At 38.9% G+C, this 24849-nt stretch overlaps 1 protein-coding gene across 1 annotated transcript in view; it reads right to left on the minus strand.

The window, feature by feature from the left end:
• Positions 1–10427: 10427 nt before the first annotated feature.
• The window catches only part of g (adaptor-related protein complex 3, delta 1 subunit-like garnet), a 468686-nt gene continuing 454264 nt past the window's right edge, over positions 10428–24849 (minus strand). The window contains exons 23-26 of the mRNA XM_071673747.1: positions 21282–21413; positions 20837–21004; positions 19142–19261; positions 10428–10666 (exon numbers count right to left, since the gene is read on the minus strand). Of these exons, the coding sequence (XP_071529848.1) occupies positions 10568–10666; positions 19142–19261; positions 20837–21004; positions 21282–21413 (519 nt within the window). The 3' untranslated portion in view covers positions 10428–10567. The remainder of the gene's footprint in view (positions 10667–19141; positions 19262–20836; positions 21005–21281; positions 21414–24849) is intronic.

Consider the following 24849-nt stretch of genomic DNA (forward strand, 5'->3'; position numbering starts at 1 on the left):
AACAACAAACTGAAATAGTTAAATGCCACACAGCACAGGTAAACAATATTTCACCTGGTTGAGTTAAATATTTTATTCAGAAAATTATGTTCTAGTTAACTGCATTAATAAAATTAAGGAGATATTATTTGGAATATTTGGGAATATCACACACACAGAGTGTACAGTCAAAATTAGGGCTGCCACAGTGAAAAGGTTAATTCTTATAAAAACACATAGAATGGCACACTTGACACCTTATCATTGCATTGTTGTCCCACAAGTAAGCTGCTATATATAAAAGAGCTCCTACACGTTGTTGATCATAACCTGAGCATTATGGTTTACTGCAACAATTTGAATTTTCCAAACATGACATTTCTTAAATCTAACGAATCAAGCCAGAACTTAAGTTGTTTATGGACTGAAGGGTGAGCATGGGGATTAACAACTAGAGTGTTTTCATGTTTCCTCTCTAGGAATGTGAACAGTTGGTCCTATGCTAGATATGCTGGAGAAGGTGAATAACACAATGAGAATGTTGCACTTTCCATATAGGATCCACCTACCTTGAAGTGATGAGTGAATAACAGGCATCATTTTAGGAATGTTTGGTGAGGGAATACTTCATTTTTAAAATGTTTAAGAAATGCCTTAAAATGACTTTCAGTGCATCTATCATTAATATATGCTAACACGTTTTAGTCACAAAATTATGACTATAATCATTAGATATCCTGAGAAGTGGTTACAAATAGAGTCGTATCAAATATCTTTATTTTAAGGCCTAAAAGCCTAAAGATCATAAAAAAATTGTATGGTACAACTGAGATAAATTCTAGTCTTCAATTAATCTGAATGCAAATAACAGATCTACAAAGTCTTGCTGGAAAGTTTAGAGGCATATCACATGAGAGCTTTGGCATTACCAGTGACAATGTATTTATGAGAGCTTTGGCATTACCAGTGACAATGTATTCTAACCAATGATATTTTACTGTGTTGTATAGTTTCCTCTTATGAATGACAGGAGCCATTAATTATGAATGACAAACAGCCATTAATCTTAGTGCTGATCAAAGAAAACAGACTTCCAGACTGATGGTGATCAACATGAAAGTGGATTGCAAGAGATGGGTGACTGTTAGTGCTTATGTACCTAGCCATGAGAAGAAAGATAAGAGGTCTGTGTTTTGGGTGCATTAGGAGGAAATATTAGGTAGAGGTAGAAGGTAGGACAATTAGGTAGTATCAGTCAGTAGAACATTAGGTAGGAGCCTTTGCAAATGCAGCATTAGAGTTTCCCTCTGCCAGTGGCCTGTTAAGAGTGAGGCACTAAAGGCTAAGAAATCGCACTGAAGTTCACTAGTTATGAAGATTATTATTGCCTTTGCCATCCCCTTGTGGAGTTCCAGGTGGGAACAGGCACCAGATAGACTGGAAACATAATCAATAGCCTGGCCATCCTGACGGAAGTAGAATCCAGAGATAAGAGAACATAACAGCCGGCAAGGCCTGTATAAACATACTGCAGGTTATATTCTTCTTGAAAAGATTCATTTGTCAAAGATATATGGAGTCCAATAAGTATTAAGTATATACTGCCATGAAAATGCAGTTATATCATCAGAACTGTAAAGCATATCACACAAACTCAGCCTAACACTGGTTTTACAGCATACTTAAATCATGCAATTGTTACACCCATGCAGATAATTTTCCAATTAATTTCAATAGCTTATTGTGAAATGCCTATGATAACGTTTCAAGCAGAATTTATAAGCAAAAAGTGATTCCCAAACGTAGCTGGCATGCTTGGTTACTAATCTTTGACACAAAACCTTTGTGCATGTATAGAATAACTGGTAAAGCAGACATCAGCACTTTGCTAACTATTGTCCAAAAAATACTTTTGTCATTTCCTAATTTCATACATATACCTAATTTCTTAACACTCATATGAAATACAACTAATTTAGAATATTCTTGCAGCAAACAACCACAACTTTTTGCAATATGATGAGGGAGATACCTTATGACTGTAATCCCCATAATTAGTGATGGCATGATTATGAGTTAATGTAAAGAGGACAGTGTAATATGTCAATGAGGTAGGCTGCTACTGTCACGTGATAAGTGTCCATTAATGTAGTATACCTTACAATTTTAATTCTTGGTGCTCTTTTGACTGACTGATGGTCAGTGTGACCTCCCAGACATACCAATGACTATCATTTGTCAGCTCATACTCATCCAATGGAGAGAGCTATTGAGTACTATCTGCACAAAGAATCTCCTTAAACAACATTCTCAGTAAGATGCTAAAAGCAATCCTTATGTGTACCTGTTACCACTTCAGTGTTCACAAAACACCATCCTCTATACGAGATCTAAGTCAAACTTTAGTTTCTCTCTATAGTAAAAAATCATATCTACTACAAATTTACTTACACTCAATATGTAAGGGTCATATCTTCACTAAAGAAATGTGCTTCTTCTGAAAGACTATGGGATCAGGAGTTTAACAATATGACATGAATAAACGGAGTAAAAAATCCACAATTGTATTTCAAAAGTATTAAAGTGATTTAGTGATATGGATACAATGGATGAAGAAAACATGAAAACTGACAGTGTGAGTAATAGCAAGTAGACAGACATAAGAATATTAAGGTGAATAAGCTATAAAAAGTATATTAATAAAATATTATTGCAAGGATTAAATGTTCTATGAAAAATTTTGTCAACTTCACATGGACATCCTGCACTGAACAGGAAATGGTAATGGAAGGGAGTTTCAGATTTGAATAAAGAATTTTAAAACTACAGTTCTGTCTGAAAAAATAAATCATGATCCAGAACATTTTAAACATTAAATTTCAAGCTACATTTCCTTTTTAATTATCACTCTGTTTGTTATGCAGATGGGCTAAAAGGAATGTTACATTACAAGCAGAAAAAAAAAAAAGAAAAGGCTACTGAACACAAAATTATCACACTAAACCCAAACAAAATAAATTACTAACTCTGGAACAGATTGCTAAACTAATACTGTATATAGAGACATAACAACAATGCCTAAGTACATCTTTAGGAAGCATCTAATAATTCATCCATTAATCCATACTATTCATCTAAAGTTGTTTAGAATTTGGCAAAAGAAAAAAACTGTAAGGACGGCTAGCAGCATTTCCTTTGCATCTTACTCAATATTTTTGTATCATTTATAATTATTATCATTATTAGTATATAATCCACCTTTTACATAACTTCCTTACCCTCAAAGCTACACTCAACATAGCAGCAAAGGAATGATGTAATACTTTAGATTGAAAAAGTCTTTGATAAAAGCATACTCATTTCCATTCATCAATGGTAATACAGCCCCATCACTGTAACCACTTTTAGGCAGAGTCCAGCAATACCATATTCTCTTTGTTTCTTTTTAAGCACAACTGCTTCTATAGCCTTAGAACAGGAACATGTTTTAGCAGAAGCCACCTGCAAGTGGTTACATCAGGAGCAACAAGTCACCTTCAGTGAGGCTGTATCATCTATAGACGAACAGCAGCAGAGTCTTATTGAGGACTTTTACACTCCCAAGGATCATTTATTTTCCTCTTGTGCAGAGTACAGCCTCAAGGGACTTGGAGCCCCATAAATAAGACCTGGGATAGGGAAAAAATTATATATGTACAGAGATTGAGATTAAGGCATGTGTATTAGTAGGGGTGAGTGGTTCTAAGTGAAGATGGGTCTGTGACTGAGGTGTGTTAAGTCTATATTTATTTAATCTGTTTATGAATGGAGTGGTGAGGGAGGTGAATGCGAGGTTCTTGGATAGACTGGGTGGCCTGCATTCTGTTAGGGGTGGTGAGACCTAGGAGGTGACTCAGTTAATGCTTACTGTTTGCTGTTAACATGGTGCTAGTGACAGCTACACGTGAGAAACTACAGAAGTTGGTTTAGGAGTAAGGAGAAAATTTACAAATTCTGAGCAAATATGAATAAAAGCAAGGTTATTACATTTAGCAGTAAAAACAGACAGGTTATTTCAAGAGTGACCTGAATGGAGAGAATTTGGAGGACGTGGAGGGTTTTAGATATGTTGGGAGTGGATTTGACAGCAATGGGAACCATGGGAACTGAGGCAAGCCATGGGGCAGGTGAGAGGAATGGGCAGAAAGAGATTACCCCTGTGAAGGCAAAGATGGGTATGTTTGATGGTATAGTAGTCCTATTAGTGTTGTAGGATGCAAAGGAAGGGAAATGTACAAGAGAAAATGGCAGGAGGTCAAAAGGAAGGTGCAGGGGCTGAAAAAGAGGGCAAATGAGAGCTGGAGTGAGCGAGTATCTGCAAACTTCAAGGACAATATGAAACTGTTTTGGAAGGATATTAATTGACTAAAACAGGGGATAAAGAATATCTCCCACATATTCCTCGTGTGTCGTAGAAGGCAACTAAAAGGGAAGGGAGCGGGGGCTGAAAATCCTCCCCTCCCATTTTCAATTTTCCAAAAGAAGGAACAGAGAAGGGGCCCAAGTGAGGATATTCCTGCTAATGTTCAGTTCTCTGTTCTTAACACTACCTGGCTATCATGGGAATGCGAATATGTATGGAAAAAAAAATGGGAACATCAATGAAGGTGCAAATGGGGAAGTTACGAGGCAGAGATGAGGTGCACAGGAGATGGAATGAGTACACTGAAGGATTGATGAGTATGTTCGATGATAGGGTGTTAGATGTGGGGTGTTTGGGTTGGGATGGTACGTGAAGTGAAAGTCATGACAAGTGGTAGGGTAAAAAGAGAAGGTGGTAAAAGCCCTATAATTGCTACATACATCCTTAGCACCTTTTTCTTTGAATAAAGGAACAATAATAGCTTTCACCCAATCATCAGGCACAACCTTCCATTCTCATGCAAAATGACATATGATGCATCCACTCTATCACACTTTCTCCTCCATACTTCAGCATTTCAGTCATAGCCCCGTCCACTCCAGGTGCCTTTCCTACCTTCTGCCTCATTATAGCCCTTCTTACCTACCTTTTTGCTACAGGCCCCCACACTTGCATCCTCTTCCTTCCCTTCTCCATACCCATGCATGTATGTATATAATAACTACTGCCCGTTAAGTATACCAGGAAGAGTGTATGCAAGAACAGTAATTGACAAAGTGATTGAAGTGACCAAATGCAGAATAAGTGAAGAGCAACTGGGTTCTAGGAAAGGTAAGGGATGGGTGGATCAGATTTTTATAATAAAGATGACCATGGAAAAGTATTTAGCAAAGTAAGAGTTGTACATACCTTTTATGGATCTGGAGAAAGCATATAAGAGTCAAGTGGAATGCTTTGTGGGATGTGTTAAGAATATATGGTATAGGGGGACGACTCATGGATGGTGTAAAGCCTTCTATAAAGGAGCAAATGCATGTGTAAGAGTGGATGGAGATCTGAGCAAAAGTTTTGGGATACATGTAGGTGAGAGGCAGGGTTGTGTGATGTCACCATGGCTTTTTAATACTTATATGGATGGAGTGATAAGAGAGATGGAAGCAAAACGAGGGAAAAGGGGCACAGAGATGGAGTGTGGTGGTGAGATATGGTGGCTAGTGGCAAGCCTATTTGCAGATGGTACTGTGTTGTATGTGGAAAGTGAAGGGAGTTGCACAAGGCTGTAAGTGTATTTCATGATGTGTGTAATTATAAGAGATTGAAGGTAAATGCAAGTAAAAGTAAAGTAATGGTGTTTGAAAGGAAACGGGAAAGTATAGATTTTGTAAAAACATACAGAGGGAAAGAAGAAAGTGTACTAAATTGTGCTGTGGATATGGAGGGGAAAAAGAAGTTAGGGAATTTAAGCATCTAGGAGGTGTCTTGAATAAGTGTGGTGATATGGAAGGAGAGATAAGGGAAAGAGCAGTACAGGATAGATAAGTCCCTTAATAGGATAATGAAGGGTAGAGGTGTAAGTATGGAAGTGAAGAGAGGATTAAGGGAAGCATAGTCCTCCCAAACCTGACCTATGCAGCAGAAACATGGACGTGGAATGAGGCACAAAGGTCAAGAATCCAGGCTGTGGAATGAGCCATTTGAGAAGAGCATGTGGTGTGACTAGATGGGATAAAGAAAGAAATGAAAGGGTGTATTAGAGATGTGGTACAGCAAGGAATGCAAAGATAGTGAATTGTGGGGTGGGAGAATAGGTAAAACATAATACTTTGAGGTGGTTTTGGCATGTGGAAAGAATGCAAGACAGGGAGTTTACAAGGAAAGTGTATGATAGTATAATTAAAGGGGTTGGTGCAAATGGAAGACCACCTGTGACAGGGCAAATAGGGTGAAGGAATACTGGAGAGAGAGAAACAGAGGAAGAATGCATGGGATGGAGGATGCAAGGGAGATATGTAAGGAAAGGGATAAGTGGAGACTCTTTTGACATGGCCACCCCTTGATGGGATTCCTGAAGGGAACAGGCATCAGAGATATAGATAGATAGGTAGGTAAAAGCCTTGTGTAAGAAAAAATATGGCAAGGTGGCTGGATTGGACAGTACTGCAGTTGAGTTTCTTAAGAAATGGGCTCACTGTCTTGTTAATTGGTTAGTTATTAGACAGGCAAAATGCATGTACAGTGCCACCATATAAAGTGTTTGAATCAGAAAGGTAAAAATTTGTTAAGTGTGCTGGTATGATGTATAAAAGAGAGGTGACAAAAAGGTGACATGCACAGATCATCAGACTAGGAAGGAACAATATGGTTTTAGGGAATGGAAGATGTGTGGTTTGGGTGTTTGCCTTGAAAAAATCTGGGAGACATATTCAAGAGAAACAACAGTATATGTGTCTGGCATTCATGAATCTGAAGAAAGTATATGATAAAGTTGATACTTTTTGGAAGGTCTTACAAACAGATCATTTGGGTGGAAAGCTATTAGAAGGAATGGAGAGTTTTTATCAAGAGAGTAAGGCATGTGTGCAAGTAGGAAAAAAGAAGGATGAGTGGTTCCTGGTAGAGGTGAGTTTGCAATTGGGGTGTCTATTGTCACCAAGGCTGTCAAATCTTTTAGTGGTGAGGGAGGTAAATACACAGATCTTGGCCAGAGGTGAGTACACAGTCTGTTTGGGAAGCAGGGAGGCGAGTCAATTTTTTTGACTAATGATACAGTGCTGGTGGCAGACATAAGTAAGACACTACAGAAGCTGGTGTCTGACCTTGGGAATGTGTGTGGAAGGAGAAAGTTGAGAGTAAATGTGAATAAGAGCAAGTTTATTTGATATAGCAAAAGAGAGACATGTAATACTGAGTGAGACTTAAAATGAAGAGAAATGAAAGGAATTTGAATATGAAAACATACAGGAAGTGGCATTTAGACACCTGGGAGTGGATATGAAAACAAGTGGAACCATGGGAGCTGAATTGAGCCACAGGGTGAAAGATGGGGCAAAGGTCCTAAGCACTTAGTGGAATAAGTGGAAAGGGCAAAGATGGGTATGTCTAAAGGTATAGTAGTCCCATCAGTGCTGTATGCATGCAAGATGTGGACCTTGAACAAAAATGTAAAGAGTGGATGTGTTAGAAATTAAATGTCTGTGAGGACATAATACAGTTTGAGGCGGTATGATCAAATAAGATATGATAAGAGAGAGTTGTGGTTGTAGAAGGAGTATGTATGAGAGAGCTGAAGAAGGTGTACTGAAATGGTTCAGATTAAAGGGGGGAATGAGTGAGAGGATGACTAAGAAGACATGCATATCAGAAGTGGAGGGAACAAGGAAAATGGGAAAACCAAGTAAGAGGTGGAAGGATGGAAAGAAAGACGGTGGGAGGTTTGTAAGGACAGAATGAAAAGGACCAATGGGTACAGGAGGGCAATGTGCTGTCAATGGGCAGAACCAGGACACAGGAAGGTGTCTGGGTAAACCGTGCAATAGTCTATGGGATTTAGCTTTTGATGGCAGGCTCTGGTTTTGGTGCATTATGTCTGACTGGTAGAGGAATGGATGTCTGCAAATGATGCTGTTGATATTCCCTGCTGTACAACAGAGAAACCCATCAAAAATCTTAAAACATACTAGCTCTGCTTCTGACATCTCATCATAGGTACTCACAGGTACTCTTTCAGGCTTATTTTCTAAATGTGTTCCCATGAATAGTCAATGGAATGTACTAAGAACTCAATAAAGCACAGCACACATGATTACATAAACAATATTCTTAGTAAATTTTTCTACTAGCTATACTTGTCAGAGGTTTTATGAAGCCTAACAACACCAAATTAAGAACTTAGTGGAAAACTTGATGATAGCGAAGATAAAATCATTGTACAGTAAAATATCTAAAATTCAGTAACATGATACATATAATCATGTATAAAATATGGAGATGGCAAGTCTCAGTGATGAATTCTGATTACGATGGTCAATATCTTTATCAAAATTAAACATATACAATCTTCATCAAAAAAAAATTCAAAAATTATTAAATGGTGAAAGTTAAAAATACTTTACCATTAAATTTGGTGTCGACTTCATTCTGAATAGTACTGCACATGAACATTCTGCATATGCTACAGGTATATTCAGTCATCAATATTTAACTTAACTCCAAATGAAAACTTTTCTTTTGTCTGATATTAACTGACTTAGAATCACCTCTCTACCCATACCTTAAAAACCCTCCCAATAGCTAATTCCTAGCACCAACATCCAAATCCTGGAAGTTGGATAATGCATGGCATTAAACGTATTAACATATTTTTACTACAATATTCTACACACACAAAATTCATGTGAATAATCATCTACAATCCATTTTAGATTTGAAGCTTGATGCAAGCAGGCACCATAGTGGGTTAGCTCTGGGCTTTGTTTAGATGTCCTCCCTTCTACCTAAGATATCTCTGAATTATTGCAAGGAACAGTCTTCAGAGAAAGTGAGGTGCATCTCAAACCATACCTATCAACATGCTGATCATCCAAGTTCCAAGTCCATATATCTTGAGTAACTGCTTTACATTAGAACTACATGAAAATTGTCCATGCTGATGGAATGGGCAGTATATGAATAATGAAAGCAATAAATTTCACATAAATAAATTTTGTCTTGGATAATCAATATCAGCAAGTCAGATATTCATCAATCTTAAAAGCCTGTCTTCTGTGCTAGATGAAACCAGGATATTTTGAATAACCACAAAGAGTATATTTCAGTATACAATTCTATACAATCAGTTTGACTAAGATGTCTTTGTTAGGCATTGGGAGAATGTCTCAAACAGCATCAGGTTAGCAAATGCATCCTGTGGCCCACATAAGCTCATGCAAGGCACTGGTGATACTTGATTCTTCTACTGCCAATCAGTTTACAGTACTTATAACTGTTTGCCTCTTGTAATAACACAGGACAAACAGTTTACAATACCTATTTGACATGATATCCAAGAAACTAAATGAATCTGCATAAAGGCATATTCCTAACCACTGAAGTAAGCATCTATCAATGTCACATAGTAATAACACCTGAAAAGTTACATGTAGTTACTAAACTCTCTATTCTCTCTTTAAACAATTGTTTAAAAGTATCTAGTTCCACAAAATCAGTTTCCATTCTTCAGTTTATCTACAACTAATCAAGAAATAATCATACTGCTGGAAGTATGAAATAAATCATAAAACCTCATTTAGCCATTACTAAATGCTATGAAAACACTGAGGAAGGAATTCTGCATTAAATTCATGAAAAATTCATAGTAGCTGAGATGCTACTAGTTTTCTGATTTCAAAAAATTCCAACAGGATTTTCATTTCCACAAGGCTTTTACGCAGGTGCAATTATGAAAGTACAAGGATAGATATAGCAGGTGACCGCGTAAGAAGAAAAGAAGACTGCTATGTGGGCTGGCAGGTGTGCCAGTGAGTGAAGAGTATTGTTTCCCTTCTGTAATAGTGGGCTTCATTAGTAAAGTTATCATCAAATAGGCAAGCTTAGCTTTTTTTTCTCTTGGCACACATGTATGAAAATATCATTCTTCCAATGTAAAATCGAAGTCAATTTATTCATATAAATGTTTAAGCTCAGAATTATTATCTGGGAATACTGTCTTCAACATATCATTGTCTTAAGTGCAAAAGTCTTTTTACTCAAAAAGGAAAAATATATATAAAGAAGGATGCCCATATGAATGTTTATTTCTATTAATACCAAAATCAGTATTGAAGGTATATAATTACTATGAATTTATAGGTGAAGTAGCAATGAATGTTTCACAAAAATATTCAAGATAAAACTCACAAAATTTTAACATACACAATCATGGAGAATCATCTAAAATTGGATCCGCTAACTCAGTACTTTATCTTGATAAAATCATAATCTTTAGCAAAATGTTTTCCATGACTAAATAATGTATCTTTCTCCTTTTTTGACACAGCATTAAATTCAAAAGCACCAAATAAATTTTCAGTCTTGTTACTTCAAATTCAATGGGATTTATCATTAGTTCAAAAAATAAAAATGAAAAAAAATATTTTGCAAAGCAACTCTAAAGCCACCTTCCCACTTCCTAAAGGATGAATCTGTAGTCTACTGCTTCTGTAATAATGTGGTCTTTAAGTGATCTAGAGCATTGGAGAGGAGTGTTCCCTCTGTGCTCTTGCCATCAACTGTCAGTCGATTTGGTTCCTGCAACAGTAATATAAGTCAGTACACATCAATATACTAACTAGTCACAAACATTTGCTACTATCAATTCACATAACTAAGGATAAAGGAAAGTCTCACTAAGACATTCATTATTCAGAAACTCAGGTTCTGATGCCTATTCTTTGTAAACTGAATGATGTACAATAAAAATTACCCTTAAGTTATAAAATCAATTTCCTCTAAAATCTCCAACACTCACTTCATAAAACACCTGCCTACTGCATCCTTAACTGATATGTATCAAGCTTCTTCAATCCTCTTTTCATTTTATTCCGGTACTGGTGTCTCCCACATCCAATCTTCCCTGCTCTTGTCTTTTGCCTAATAATCATGGACAGAATCAGATTCAGCATTTCAACAGGTTAGACAAAACTTTTATCATCAAAGCCCATTTATGTTTAGACTCTGCCAGAGACATCCCTTTAATAGCTAAAAAATCCTTTTATCTTTTCTATCAAATTACCTGATTCTTATAGCTATAAAGTCTGACCTATGTTCTCTCAATCTGGATGACACAAAATTATCAAAAGCTATATTTAATGGATTTGTTAGTACCGTACTACTTTACCCTTATGTTTTACAAATAAAAACTAAGTATGTATTTTTCACTGGTCTCACATATAGCATGCCGCAGAGAGCAACTAAGGCAGGAATGGGGTGTGTGTGTGTGTGTGTGTGTGTGTGTGTGTGTGTGTGTGTGTGTGTGTGTGTGTGTGTGAAAGCCCCATCCCATCCAACCATTCTTATATTTCAGTTACTGAAAGATGTAACAGAAGGAGCCAAGTTAGGAGCGCTTACCCTCCTTGAAGGCTCTGGCTATTGGATATAATCTCTTGGATATAATCAAGATGAAAAGAAAGGAGGAAAGTAAGCTGAATATTCTGGCTCTACGTGACACAGAGCTTAAGGTCAAAGGGGAAGGATTATTTGGAAATGTCTTAGGAGTAATGTCGGGAGTTGATGTGAGGGTAAAAGCTCAGGAAGGGGTAGCATTACTGCTGCAGCTGCTGCTATTGTGGGAGCATGTGAAAGAGTGTTTGTGAGTGAGTTTCAAGCTGATATGGGTAAAAATGAAAGTGGACTGTAAGGATAGGTGATTATAGTGCTTATGCATATCGCCATGGGAAGAAAGATCAAGAGAAGCAAAGGTTTTGGGAGCAGCTGAGTGAGTGTGTCAGCAGTTTTGATGCAAGAGTATGGGTATTAGCAATGGGTTATTTAAATGCGACACTGGGTAATGTGGCAGTTGAGGGTATAAATGGGGGAATGGGGTATATTCAGTAATGTGAATTTAAATAGTGACAGCTTGTGGAGTTGTGTTGAAAAGGGCTGGTGATTGGGAACTGCTGGTTTAAAAAGAGCAACATACACAAGTATAAGTATGTGAGTAGGATAGATGGTCAGCAGGCATTACAGGGTTACATACTAATTACAAACTTATTTTTTCATTCAGAGCTAAATTATTCCAGATTTTCAAAGCCTCCTTCTTTATATCAATCACATTTTGCACTTTCACTTCTGCTGTATTCAAATTTCTACCAGGACTTTCCTTATTTGGTTCTTCAATAAAAAAGTATTTCATTTGTTTTTGGTGTGTTTCTATAGTCAACATATTTTGGCCAGTTATCATTCTTGTTCTCAAACCCTATTAGCCTACTATATTGATAAGTCCTATAAGTATTCATAGTCTTGTCAATGCTGGTTCATACCATCATCCTACATTGGCCTTCAGTTCAATGCTTGTGTGTAATTTCTATATTCATATTTCAGCCATTCATTGGTTTGCTCTAGTGATGCATCTCTACTTGTTTCCATTTTTCCAAGCTATTCTCTAAGCAATGTTCATTTCATCATTTCTTTGCTATTGGTTTTCCTGATACTATCTAACTATCTATCTATCTATCTATCTTTTTTTTTTTTTTTTTTTTATACTTTGTCGCTGTCTCCCGCGTTTGCGAGGTAGCGCAAGGAAACAGACGAAAGAAATAGCCCAACCCCCCCCCATACACATGTATATGCATACGTCCACACACGCAAATATACATACCTACACAGCTTTCCATGGCTTACCCCAGACGCTTCACATGCCTTGATTCAATCCACTGACAGCACGTCAACCCCGGTATACCACATCGCTCCAATTCACTCTATTCCTTGCCCTCCTTTCACCCTCCTGCATGTTCAGGCCCCGATCACACAAAATCTTTTTCACTCCATCTTTCCACCTCCAATTTGGTCTCCCTCTTCTCCTCGTTCCCTCCACCTCCGACACATATATCCTCTTGGTCAATCTTTCCTCACTCATCCTCTCCATGTGCCCAAACCACTTCAAAACACCCTCTTCTGCTCTCTCAACCACGCTCTTTTTATTTCCACACATCTCTCTTACCCTTACGTTACTCACTCGATCAAACCACCTCACACCACACATTGTCCTCAAACATCTCATTTCCAGCACATCCATCCTCCTGCGCACAACTCTATCCATAGCCCACGCCTCGCAACCATACAACATTGTTGGAACCACTATTCCTTCAAACATACCCATTTTTGCTTTCCGAGATAATGTTCTCGACTTCCACACATTCTTCAAGGCCCCCAGAATTTTCGCCCCCTCCCCCACCCTATGATCCACTTCCGCTTCCATGGTTCCATCCGCTGCCAGATCCACTCCCAGATATCTAAAACACTTCACTTCCTCCAGTTTTTCTCCATTCAAACTCACCTCCCAATTGACTTGACCTTCAACCCTACTGTACCTAATAACCTTGCTCTTATTCACATTTACTCTTAACTTTCTTCTTCCACACACTTTACCAAACTCAGTCACCAGCTTCTGCAGTTTCTCACATGAATCAGCCACCAGCGCTGTATCATCAGCGAACAACAACTGACTCACTTCCCAAGCTCTCTCATCCCCAACAGACTTCATACTTGCCCCTCTTTCCAAAACTCTTGCATTTACCTCCCTAACAACCCCATCCATAAACAAATTAAACAACCATCTATCTATCTATCTATCTATCTAGAGAGAGAGAGAGAGAGAGAGAGAGAGAGAGAGAGAGAGAGAGAGAGAGAGAGAGAGAGAGAGAGAGAGAGAGAGAGAGAGAGAGAGAGAGAGAGAGAGAGAGAGAGAGAGAGAGAGAGAGAGAGAGAGAGAGAGAGAGAGAGAGAGAGAGAGAGAGAGAGAGAGAGAGAGGGGGGGGGGGGGGGGGAACCTACCTGGTACTTGACTAGTAGGCAGACATGATGACCATGGAGGGAGCGCCCATACAGGGAAGCAGTTTGGTCAACACATTCCACTGTTGCTAAACTTCCTCCTCGTGTTACTTCCTCTAGCACCTTGTAAAGGAAAACAGAGTACTAAAGGATTACATTAATATAAGATTAATAACTTAACAGTTAATAACTCCAGTGAGAAACCCTGGAAGCTGGTAAAAGACTCCGGAAGTGTGTGAATGGTGGAAACTGAGGGCACATGTACAAAATGAGGCACAACAAGAGTATGACAGGAAGGTTTAAGGGTATATTTGAATGAGGAGGAACTGGAGAAAGTGGAGTGCCTTATGTACCTGGGAGCGGATAAAGCAGCAGATGGAACCAATGGTGATGAAGGGAGTTACAGGGTGTGAGTGGGGGGCTACAGTCCTGGTTGCATTGAGAAGTGTGTGGAAGGAGAGGTTAGTGTCTAATAGGACAAAGGTACAAAAGTAAAGTAGCACCAACAGTTTTGTATGGATGAGAGTCTTGGGCCTTAAGTCCAAAAGTAAGACAGTAGATGTGTTGCAAAAGATATACCTACGGACAGTAAGTGATGAGGCAGGCTGGCTGAGTAAGAAATAACACTGTAAGAGGACAGGCAGAAGATGAGTGATGAAAAGGCAATTAAAAAAATCTAAGTCTACGAAATCGAGGAAGAAAGAAGGATGGAAAGACCAAGAAGGATATGGAAGGTCAGACTGAGAGATGCTCTTGGGTATCAGGTCCTAAAAGTTTAAAGGGGTGAGAGGCTTGCATGATATAGAATGAACTGGATTGACGAGGTGCACAGAAAGTGATGCGCTGCCAATGGATTGAACCAGGACATACAAAGCAGTTAAGGTAAATCTGGAAAAGATTGTGGGGCTTGGTTGTGGATCATAGGCTTTGGTTTCAGTACATTATATTAATGTAAGTGGGGACAGAGGAATGCAGTAAATGATTATACATATGTGGAAAACATTAGATATACTGTGCTTAGCCTTATGATGAAAGCAGCTATATTTGGGATAAAAAATTACTTTTGAAGAGATTTCATCTACAAAAGGACAAAAACATAGCTTGTATTGTTCTGTCTTCTTCTAGCACAATACTTCTTGACTAATCAGGTAACTTAGTTCGTCATCTGTATAAATTTCTTCAGAAGTTTCTGATACCAACTTTAGTCTAAAGGGGTTTCTTATTTCACAAGATAAAATACTTAAAACCCCGCTTTCTTACAGAGCATTTATGGTTTTTATTCAGTGTCTTTCTAGTATATTGCCAGGAATATCTATAGAATATCTATACACTCCTTAAATTTTTTTCTTTAGGCTCCAGTCACGGACTAAAGTCCACATGAAGGCCAGGCCTTAATTGAAATAGAGAGAATTATGAAATGAAAAATTGAAGACAAGTGCAATCATTTATGAATTTTTTGAGAAAAAGAAAAACGTGTCTTTTGAAATGTGCCAGGTCACAGTTATTGGGAAAGACACGAGAGGGTAGAGAGTTCCAGAGCTTCGATGTGTAGGGAAAGAAGCAGGTATCAAAATGGCCCACCCTCGAGTTTCATCAACTGAAAATGATATAGCTTTACCAAAAGTGACTTTTCATGAGCAAAGTAACTTCAAGCAGGCAAAATCCATCATACAGAACTGCAATAAGCAAAAGTAATACCTCTGGGAAAGACCAAGGGCAATCTGGCAGTGTGAAGGAAGACCTTGCAGAAAGCTGACCAGAACTTAGCAGGTCCGTAAAGGTTGCTCGACTGGCTGTCTTGCCTGACAAGAAGGTTGTTACAGGAAACTCAAGGCGCACCGATAATTCACTGCTATTGCCACCATCCTGAAATTCATAAAGAGTACATGTATAATCATAGCAAACCTGAAAGATAAATTCTCCTCTTACATTAGTAGCCATTATAAGGAGTGATGGTAGTTCTATTCCATATTATTTCTTTTGTTAAATACACTTAACAATGAATGGTTTAACTGAAGTGACTTTTGCTTTAAAAAATGTGAAAAAGGTAGGCCTACAGCAAAATTATCATACAACTAAAAGTAAATATAGGAAAATATTTCAAAGTATTATATTTTAACACTATTTGCATTATGCAAAGTACCAGAATGTATGATAAAGAACCCCTGAGCTTGTGCGGTATGGTGTCATCTTCAGCAGTGAAGGACAATTGGGTCTCCTTCGATTCCCCTGGGTCTAAAGTCCATGGAAGATTCAGAAATTCTGAATGTGGATCCTGCAAATTTCAAAATATTACCATTAATGGGAAGCAGTTCTAATACACAAATCTCGCACTGAATATATGAAATGCTAACAGACTTATACCTAGAAACATTACCTAATTTCTAATAATTTTGGAATACAAATTTGCATTTTTCTCAAAGCACTCTTATCTAATTCTCATATTACAAAATACTTATCTTTTATATGCACAAGATTAACACAAAAATGTCAGAAGACATTACTGCGCAGTCATGTCATAACAAAAGACAAAAGGATTATAAGTAAACAAAAGAGAAAAAAATGAACAGAATGTGACAAAATATGGATCAGATGCATGAAAATCAATATCTTTGAGCAGACCGTCAATTCCAAAATCACCCATGAGTCCTTTCAGGTATGCAACCTGGAACCATTACATCGGCTATAATGCAAATAAGTCCATGAACTTAAATGCATATCCCATCAGTATCCTAAATGTTTCATCAACTACCTATAAACCTGTGCTCTTTCAGTGACAGCATCCACACAAAAACAAAGGGTGGGAGAAAGAGACTCTGTCAGAAAGCAACATCTCAACTTACTTCTGAATCAAAGTAACCCTTGTCTGTGTGAAGGAGCGTCAACACAAATTTTGCTGAAGTGCAAAAGAAAAGTTTACTGGGTGGAAGCATTCCATCCACCAAAGCAACAAAATAGTTCGCTTTGAGCTTGTGAAAAGCATGTTTCTAGGCTACAATCCCTGCTGGCCTTTCCTTTATGTAGTTTTCCTATGGAGCTGGTAAAGCCACATGCCTGACACTAGCAAGTTAGGCAAACACAAGACAAAAAATGTTACACTTAATGCACATTTAAAACAGAGGTATAGTCAAGTCCCTGCATAAATATGGCACATATGGCGGTCTTGCATTACATTTGTAAATTAGTTACAGGCATAGATAACAATATGTATGCCCTCAGAGGTGCAACAGATCTGAAAAGAATCCATGTTTCTATTCAATCCACAAAATATTCTTTTTCTTTAATGCTGAAATTTTTAAAGATATCTTAGGGTATCTTTTGTTCATCATGCATTCTATACACATGTCAAAGCAAGACACTCTGCGTGTCGTAGAAGGCGACTAAAAGGGGAGGGAGCGGGAGGCTGGAAATCCTCCCCTCTCGTTTTTTTTTTAATTTTCCAAAAGAAGGAACAGAGGGGGGCCAGGTGAGGATATTCCACAAAGGCCCAGTCCTCTGTTCTTAATGCTACCTCGCTAACGCAGGAAATGGCGAAGAGTTTAAAAGAAAGAAAGAAAAGACCTAATCTGATTATTTATTTTGCTTTGTCGCTGTCTCCCGCGTTAGTGAGGTAACGCAAGGAAACAGACGAAAGAATGGCCCAACCCACCCACATACATGTGTATATAAATACACGTCCACACACGCAAATATACATACCTATACATCTCAACGCATGCATAAGTATACACACACACACATATACATATATACACATGTACATAATTCATACTATCTGCCTTTATTCATTCCCATCGCCACACTTGAAATAACAACCCCCTCCCCCCGTATGTGCGCGAGGTAGTGCTAGAAAAAGACAACAAAGGCCACATTCGTTCACACTCAGTCTCTAGCTGTCATGTATAATGCACTGAAACCACAGCTCCCTTTCCACATCCAGGCCCCACAGAACTTTCCATGGTTTACCCCAGACGCTTCACATGCCCTGGTTCAATCTATTGACAGCACGTCAACCACAGTATACCACATCATTTCAATTCACTCTATTCCCTGAACGCCTTTCATTCTCCTGCATGTCCAGGCCCCAATCACACAAAACCTTTTTCACTCCATCTTTCCACCTCCAATTTGGTCTCCCACTTCTCCTCGTTCCCTCCACCTCTGACACATATATCCTCTTGGTAATCTTTCCTCACTCATTCTCTCCATGTGACCAAACCATTTCAAAACACCCTCTTCTGCTCTCTGACACATATATCCTCTTGGTAATCTTTCCTCACTCAATCTCTCCATGTGACCAAACTATTTCAAAACACCCCCTTCTGCTCTCTCAACCACACTCTTTTTATTACCACACATCTCTCTTACCCTTACATTACTTACTCGATCAAACCACCTCATACCACATATTGTCCCCAAACATCTCATTTCCAACACATCTACCCTCCTCCGCACAACTCTATCTATAGCCCACACCTCGCAACCATATAACATTGTTGGAATAACTATTCCTTCAAACATACCAATTTTTCCTTTCCGAGATAATGTTCTCGACTTCCACACATTCTTCAATGCTCCCCGAACTTCCGCCCCCTCCCCCACCCTATGATTCACTTCCGCTTCCATGGTTCCATTAGCTGCCAAATCCACTCCCAGATATCTGAAACACTTCACTTCCTCCAGTTTTTCTCCATTCACACTTGCCTCCCAATTGACTTGTCCCTCAACCCTACTGTACCTAATAACCTTGCTCTTATTCACATTTACTCTCAGTTTTCTTCTTTCACACACTTCACCAAACTCAGTCACCAGCTTCTGCAGTTTCTCACCCGAATCAGCCACCAGCACCGAATCATCAGCGAACAACAACTGACTCACTTCCCAAGCTCTCTCATCCCCAACAGACTTCATACTTGCCCCTCTTTCCAAAACTCTTGCATTTACCTCCCTAACAACCCCATCCATAAACAAATTAAACAACCATCTATCTATCTATCTATCTATCTATCTATCTATCTATCTATCTACCTATCGAGAGAGAGAGAGAGAGAGAGAGGAGAGAGAGAGAGAGAGAGAGAGAGAGAGAGAGAGGAGAGAGAGAGAGAAGAGAGAGAGAGGAGAGAGAGGAGAGAGAGAGAGAGAGAGAGAGAGAGAGAGAGAGAGAGAGAGAGAGAGAGAGGAGAGAGAGGAGAGAGGGAGAGAGGGGGGGGGGGGGGGGGGGGGGGGGGAACCTACCTGGTACTTGACTAGTAGGCAGACATGATGACCATGGAGGGAGCGCCCATACAGGGAAGCAGTTTGGTCAACACATTCCACTGTTGCTAAACTTCCTCCTCGTGTTACTTCCTCTAGCACCTTGTAAAGGAAAACAGAGTACTAAAGGATTACATTAATATAAGATTAATAACTTAACAGTTAATAACTCCAGTGAGAAACCCTGGAAGCTGGTAAAAGACTCCGGAAGTGTGTGAATGGTGGAAACTGAGGGCACATGTACAAAATGAGGCACAACAAGAGTATGACAGGAAGGTTTAAGGGTATATTTGAATGAGGAGGAACTGGAGAAAGTGGAGTGCCTTATGTACCTGGGAGCGGATAAAGCAGCAGATGGAACCAATGGTGATGAAGGGAGTTACAGGGTGTGAGTGGGGGGCTACAGTCCTGGTTGCATTGAGAAGTGTGTGGAAGGAGAGGTTAGTGTCTAATAGGACAAAGGTACAAAAGTAAAGTAGCACCAACAGTTTTGTATGGATGAGAGTCTTGGGCCTTAAGTCCAAAAGTAAGACAGTAGATGTGTTGCAAAAGATATACCTACGGACAGTAAGTGATGAGGCAGGCTGGCTGAGTAAGAAATAACACTGTAAGAGGACAGGCAGAAGATGAGTGATGAAAAGGCAATTAAAAAAATCTAAGTCTACGAAATCGAGGAAGAAAGAAGGATGGAAAGACCAAGAAGGATATGGAAGGTCAGACTGAGAGATGCTCTTGGGTATCAGGTCCTAAAAGTTTAAAGGGGTGAGAGGCTTGCATGATATAGAATGAACTGGATTGACGAGGTGCACAGAAAGTGATGCGCTGCCAATGGATTGAACCAGGACATACAAAGCAGTTAAGGTAAATCTGGAAAAGATTGTGGGGCTTGGTTGTGGATCATAGGCTTTGGTTTCAGTACATTATATTAATGTAAGTGGGGACAGAGGAATGCAGTAAATGATTATACATATGTGGAAAACATTAGATATACTGTGCTTAGCCTTATGATGAAAGCAGCTATATTTGGGATAAAAAATTACTTTTGAAGAGATTTCATCTACAAAAGGACAAAAACATAGCTTGTATTGTTCTGTCTTCTTCTAGCACAATACTTCTTGACTAATCAGGTAACTTAGTTCGTCATCTGTATAAATTTCTTCAGAAGTTTCTGATACCAACTTTAGTCTAAAGGGGTTTCTTATTTCACAAGATAAAATACTTAAAACCCCGCTTTCTTACAGAGCATTTATGGTTTTTATTCAGTGTCTTTCTAGTATATTGCCAGGAATATCTATAGAATATCTATACACTCCTTAAATTTTTTTCTTTAGGCTCCAGTCACGGACTAAAGTCCACATGAAGGCCAGGCCTTAATTGAAATAGAGAGAATTATGAAATGAAAAATTGAAGACAAGTGCAATCATTTATGAATTTTTTGAGAAAAAGAAAAACGTGTCTTTTGAAATGTGCCAGGTCACAGTTATTGGGAAAGACACGAGAGGGTAGAGAGTTCCAGAGCTTCGATGTGTAGGGAAAGAAGCAGGTATCAAAATGGCCCACCCTCGAGTTTCATCAACTGAAAATGATATAGCTTTACCAAAAGTGACTTTTCATGAGCAAAGTAACTTCAAGCAGGCAAAATCCATCATACAGAACTGCAATAAGCAAAAGTAATACCTCTGGGAAAGACCAAGGGCAATCTGGCAGTGTGAAGGAAGACCTTGCAGAAAGCTGACCAGAACTTAGCAGGTCCGTAAAGGTTGCTCGACTGGCTGTCTTGCCTGACAAGAAGGTTGTTACAGGAAACTCAAGGCGCACCGATAATTCACTGCTATTGCCACCATCCTGAAATTCATAAAGAGTACATGTATAATCATAGCAAACCTGAAAGATAAATTCTCCTCTTACATTAGTAGCCATTATAAGGAGTGATGGTAGTTCTATTCCATATTATTTCTTTTGTTAAATACACTTAACAATGAATGGTTTAACTGAAGTGACTTTTGCTTTAAAAAATGTGAAAAAGGTAGGCCTACAGCAAAATTATCATACAACTAAAAGTAAATATAGGAAAATATTTCAAAGTATTATATTTTAACACTATTTGCATTATGCAAAGTACCAGAATGTATGATAAAGAACCCCTGAGCTTGTGCGGTATGGTGTCATCTTCAGCAGTGAAGGACAATTGGGTCTCCTTCGATTCCCCTGGGTCTAAAGTCCATGGAAGATTCAGAAATTCTGAATGTGGATCCTGCAAATTTCAAAATATTACCATTAATGGGAAGCAGTTCTAATACACAAATCTCGCACTGAATATATGAAATGCTAACAGACTTATACCTAGAAACATTACCTAATTTCTAATAATTTTGGAATACAAATTTGCATTTTTCTCAAAGCACTCTTATCTAATTCTCATATTACAAAATACTTATCTTTTATATGCACAAGATTAACACAAAAATGTCAGAAGACATTACTGCGCAGTCATGTCATAACAAAAGACAAAAGGATTATAAGTAAACAAAAGAGAAAAAAATGAACAGAATGTGACAAAATATGGATCAGATGCATGAAAATCAATATCTTTGAGCAGACCGTCAATTCCAAAATCACCCATGAGTCCTTTCAGGTATGCAACCTGGAACCATTACATCGGCTATAATGCAAATAAGTCCATGAACTTAAATGCATATCCCATCAGTATCCTAAATGTTTCATCAACTACCTATAAACCTGTGCTCTTTCAGTGACAGCATCCACACAAAAACAAAGGGTGGGAGAAAGAGACTCTGTCAGAAAGCAACATCTCAACTTACTTCTGAATCAAAGTAACCCTTGTCTGTGTGAAGGAGCGTCAACACAAATTTTGCTGAAGTGCAAAAGAAAAGTTTACTGGGTGGAAGCATTCCATCCACCAAAGCAACAAAATAGTTCGCTTTGAGCTTGTGAAAAGCATGTTTCTAGGCTACAATCCTGCTGGCCTTTCCTTTATGTAGTTTTCCTATGGAGCTGGTAAAGCCACATGCCTGACACTAGCAAGTTAGGCAAACACAAGACAAAAAATGTTACACTTAATGCACATTTAAAACAGAGGTATAGTCAAGTCCCTGCATAAATATGGCACATATGGCGGTCTTGCATTACATTTGTAAATTAGTTACAGGCATAGATAACAATATGTATGCCCTCAGAGGTGCAACAGATCTGAAAAGAATCCATGTTTCTATTCAATCCACAAAATATTCTTTTTCTTTAATGCTGAAATTTTTAAAGATATCTTAGGGTATCTTTTGTTCATCATGCATTCTATACACATGTCAAAGCAAGACACTCTGCGTGTCGTAGAAGGCGACTAAAAGGGGAGGGAGCGGGAGGCTGGAAATCCTCCCCTCTCGTTTTTTTTTTAATTTTCCAAAAGAAGGAACAGAGGGGGGCCAGGTGAGGATATTCCACAAAGGCCCAGTCCTCTGTTCTTAATGCTACCTCGCTAACGCAGGAAATGGCGAAGAGTTTAAAAGAAAGAAAGAAAAGACCTAATCTGATTATTTATTTTGCTTTGTCGCTGTCTCCCGCGTTAGTGAGGTAACGCAAGGAAACAGACGAAAGAATGGCCCAACCCACCCACATACATGTGTATATAAATACACGTCCACACACGCAAATATACATACCTATACATCTCAACGCATGCATAAGTATACACACACACACATATACATATATACACATGTACATAATTCATACTATCTGCCTTTATTCATTCCCATCGCCACACTTGAAATAACAACCCCCTCCCCCCGTATGTGCGCGAGGTAGTGCTAGAAAAAGACAACAAAGGCCACATTCGTTCACACTCAGTCTCTAGCTGTCATGTATAATGCACTGAAACCACAGCTCCCTTTCCACATCCAGGCCCCACAGAACTTTCCATGGTTTACCCCAGACGCTTCACATGCCCTGGTTCAATCTATTGACAGCACGTCAACCACAGTATACCACATCATTTCAATTCACTCTATTCCCTAAACGCCTTTCATTCTCCTGCATGTCCAGGCCCCAATCACTCAAAACCTTTTTCACTCCATCTTTCCACCTCCAATTTGGTCTCCCACTTCTCCTCGTTCCCTCCACCTCTGACACATATATCCTCTTGGTAATCTTTCCTCACTCATTCTCTCCATGTGACCAAACCATTTCAAAACACCCTCTTCTGCTCTCTGACACATATATCCTCTTGGTAATCTTTCCTCACTCAATCTCTCCATGTGACCAAACTATTTCAAAACACCCCCTTCTGCTCTCTCAACCACACTCTTTTTATTACCACACATCTCTCTTACCCTTACATTACTTACTCGATCAAACCACCTCATACCACATATTGTCCCCAAACATCTCATTTCAAAACACATCTACCCTCCTCCGCACAACTCTATCTATAGCCCACACCTCACAACCATATAACATTGTTGGAATAACTATTCCTTCAAACATACCAATTTTTCCTTTCCGAGATAATGTTCTCGACTTCCACACATTCTTCAATGCTCCCCGAACTTCCGCCCCCTCCCCCACCCTATGATTCACTTCCACTTCCATGGTTCCATTAGCTGCCAAATCCACTCCCAGATATCTGAAACACTTCACTTCCTCCAGTTTTTCTCCATTCACACTTGCCTCCCAATTGACTTGTCCCTCAACCCTACTGTACCTAATAACCTTGCTCTTATTCACATTTACTCTCAGTTTTCTTCTTTCACACACTTCACCAAACTCAGTCACCAGCTTCTGCAGTTTCTCACCCGAATCAGCCACCAGCACCGAATCATCAGCGAACAACAACTGACTCACTTCCCAAGCTCTCTCATCCACAACAGACTGCATACTTGCCCCTCTTTCCAAAACTCTTAATGCATTCACCTCCCTAACAACCCCATCCATAAACAAATTAAACAACCATGGAGACATCACACACCCCTGCCACAAAACCAACATTCACTGAGAACCAATCATTTTCCTCTCTTCATACATGTACACATGCATTCCATCCTCGATAAAAACTTTTCACTGCTTCTAACAACTTGCCAACCACACCATACATTCTTAATACCTTCCACAGAGCATCTCTATCAACTCTACCATATGCCTTCTCCAGATCCATAAATGCTACATACAAATCCATTTGCTTTTCTAAGTATTTCTCACATACATTCTTCAAAGCAAACACCTGATCCACACATCCTCTACCACTTCTGAAACCACACTGCTCTGTACACGCTTTCAAACTCTCAATCAATACCCTCCAATATAATTTCCCAGGAATACTCAACAAACTTATACCTCTGTAATCTGAGCACTCACTTTTATCCCCTTTACCTTTGTACAATGGCAAATACAAATGCAAGCATTCCTCCAATACTCAGGCACCTCACCATGAGTCATATATGCATCAAATTACCTTACCAACCAGTCAACAATACAGTCACCCCCTTTTTTAATAAATTCCACTGCAATACCATCCAAACCCACTGCCTTGCCAGCTTTCATCTTCCGTAAAGCTTTTACTACCTCTTCTCTGTTTACCAAATCATTCTCCCTAACCCTCTCACTTTGCACACCACCTCGACCAAAACACCCTATATCTGCCACTCTATCATCAAACACATTCAACAAACCTTCAAAAT

This window comes from Panulirus ornatus, chromosome 19 (genome assembly GCF_036320965.1).
Source record: "Panulirus ornatus isolate Po-2019 chromosome 19, ASM3632096v1, whole genome shotgun sequence".
Lineage (NCBI taxonomy): Eukaryota > Metazoa > Arthropoda > Malacostraca > Decapoda > Palinuridae > Panulirus > Panulirus ornatus.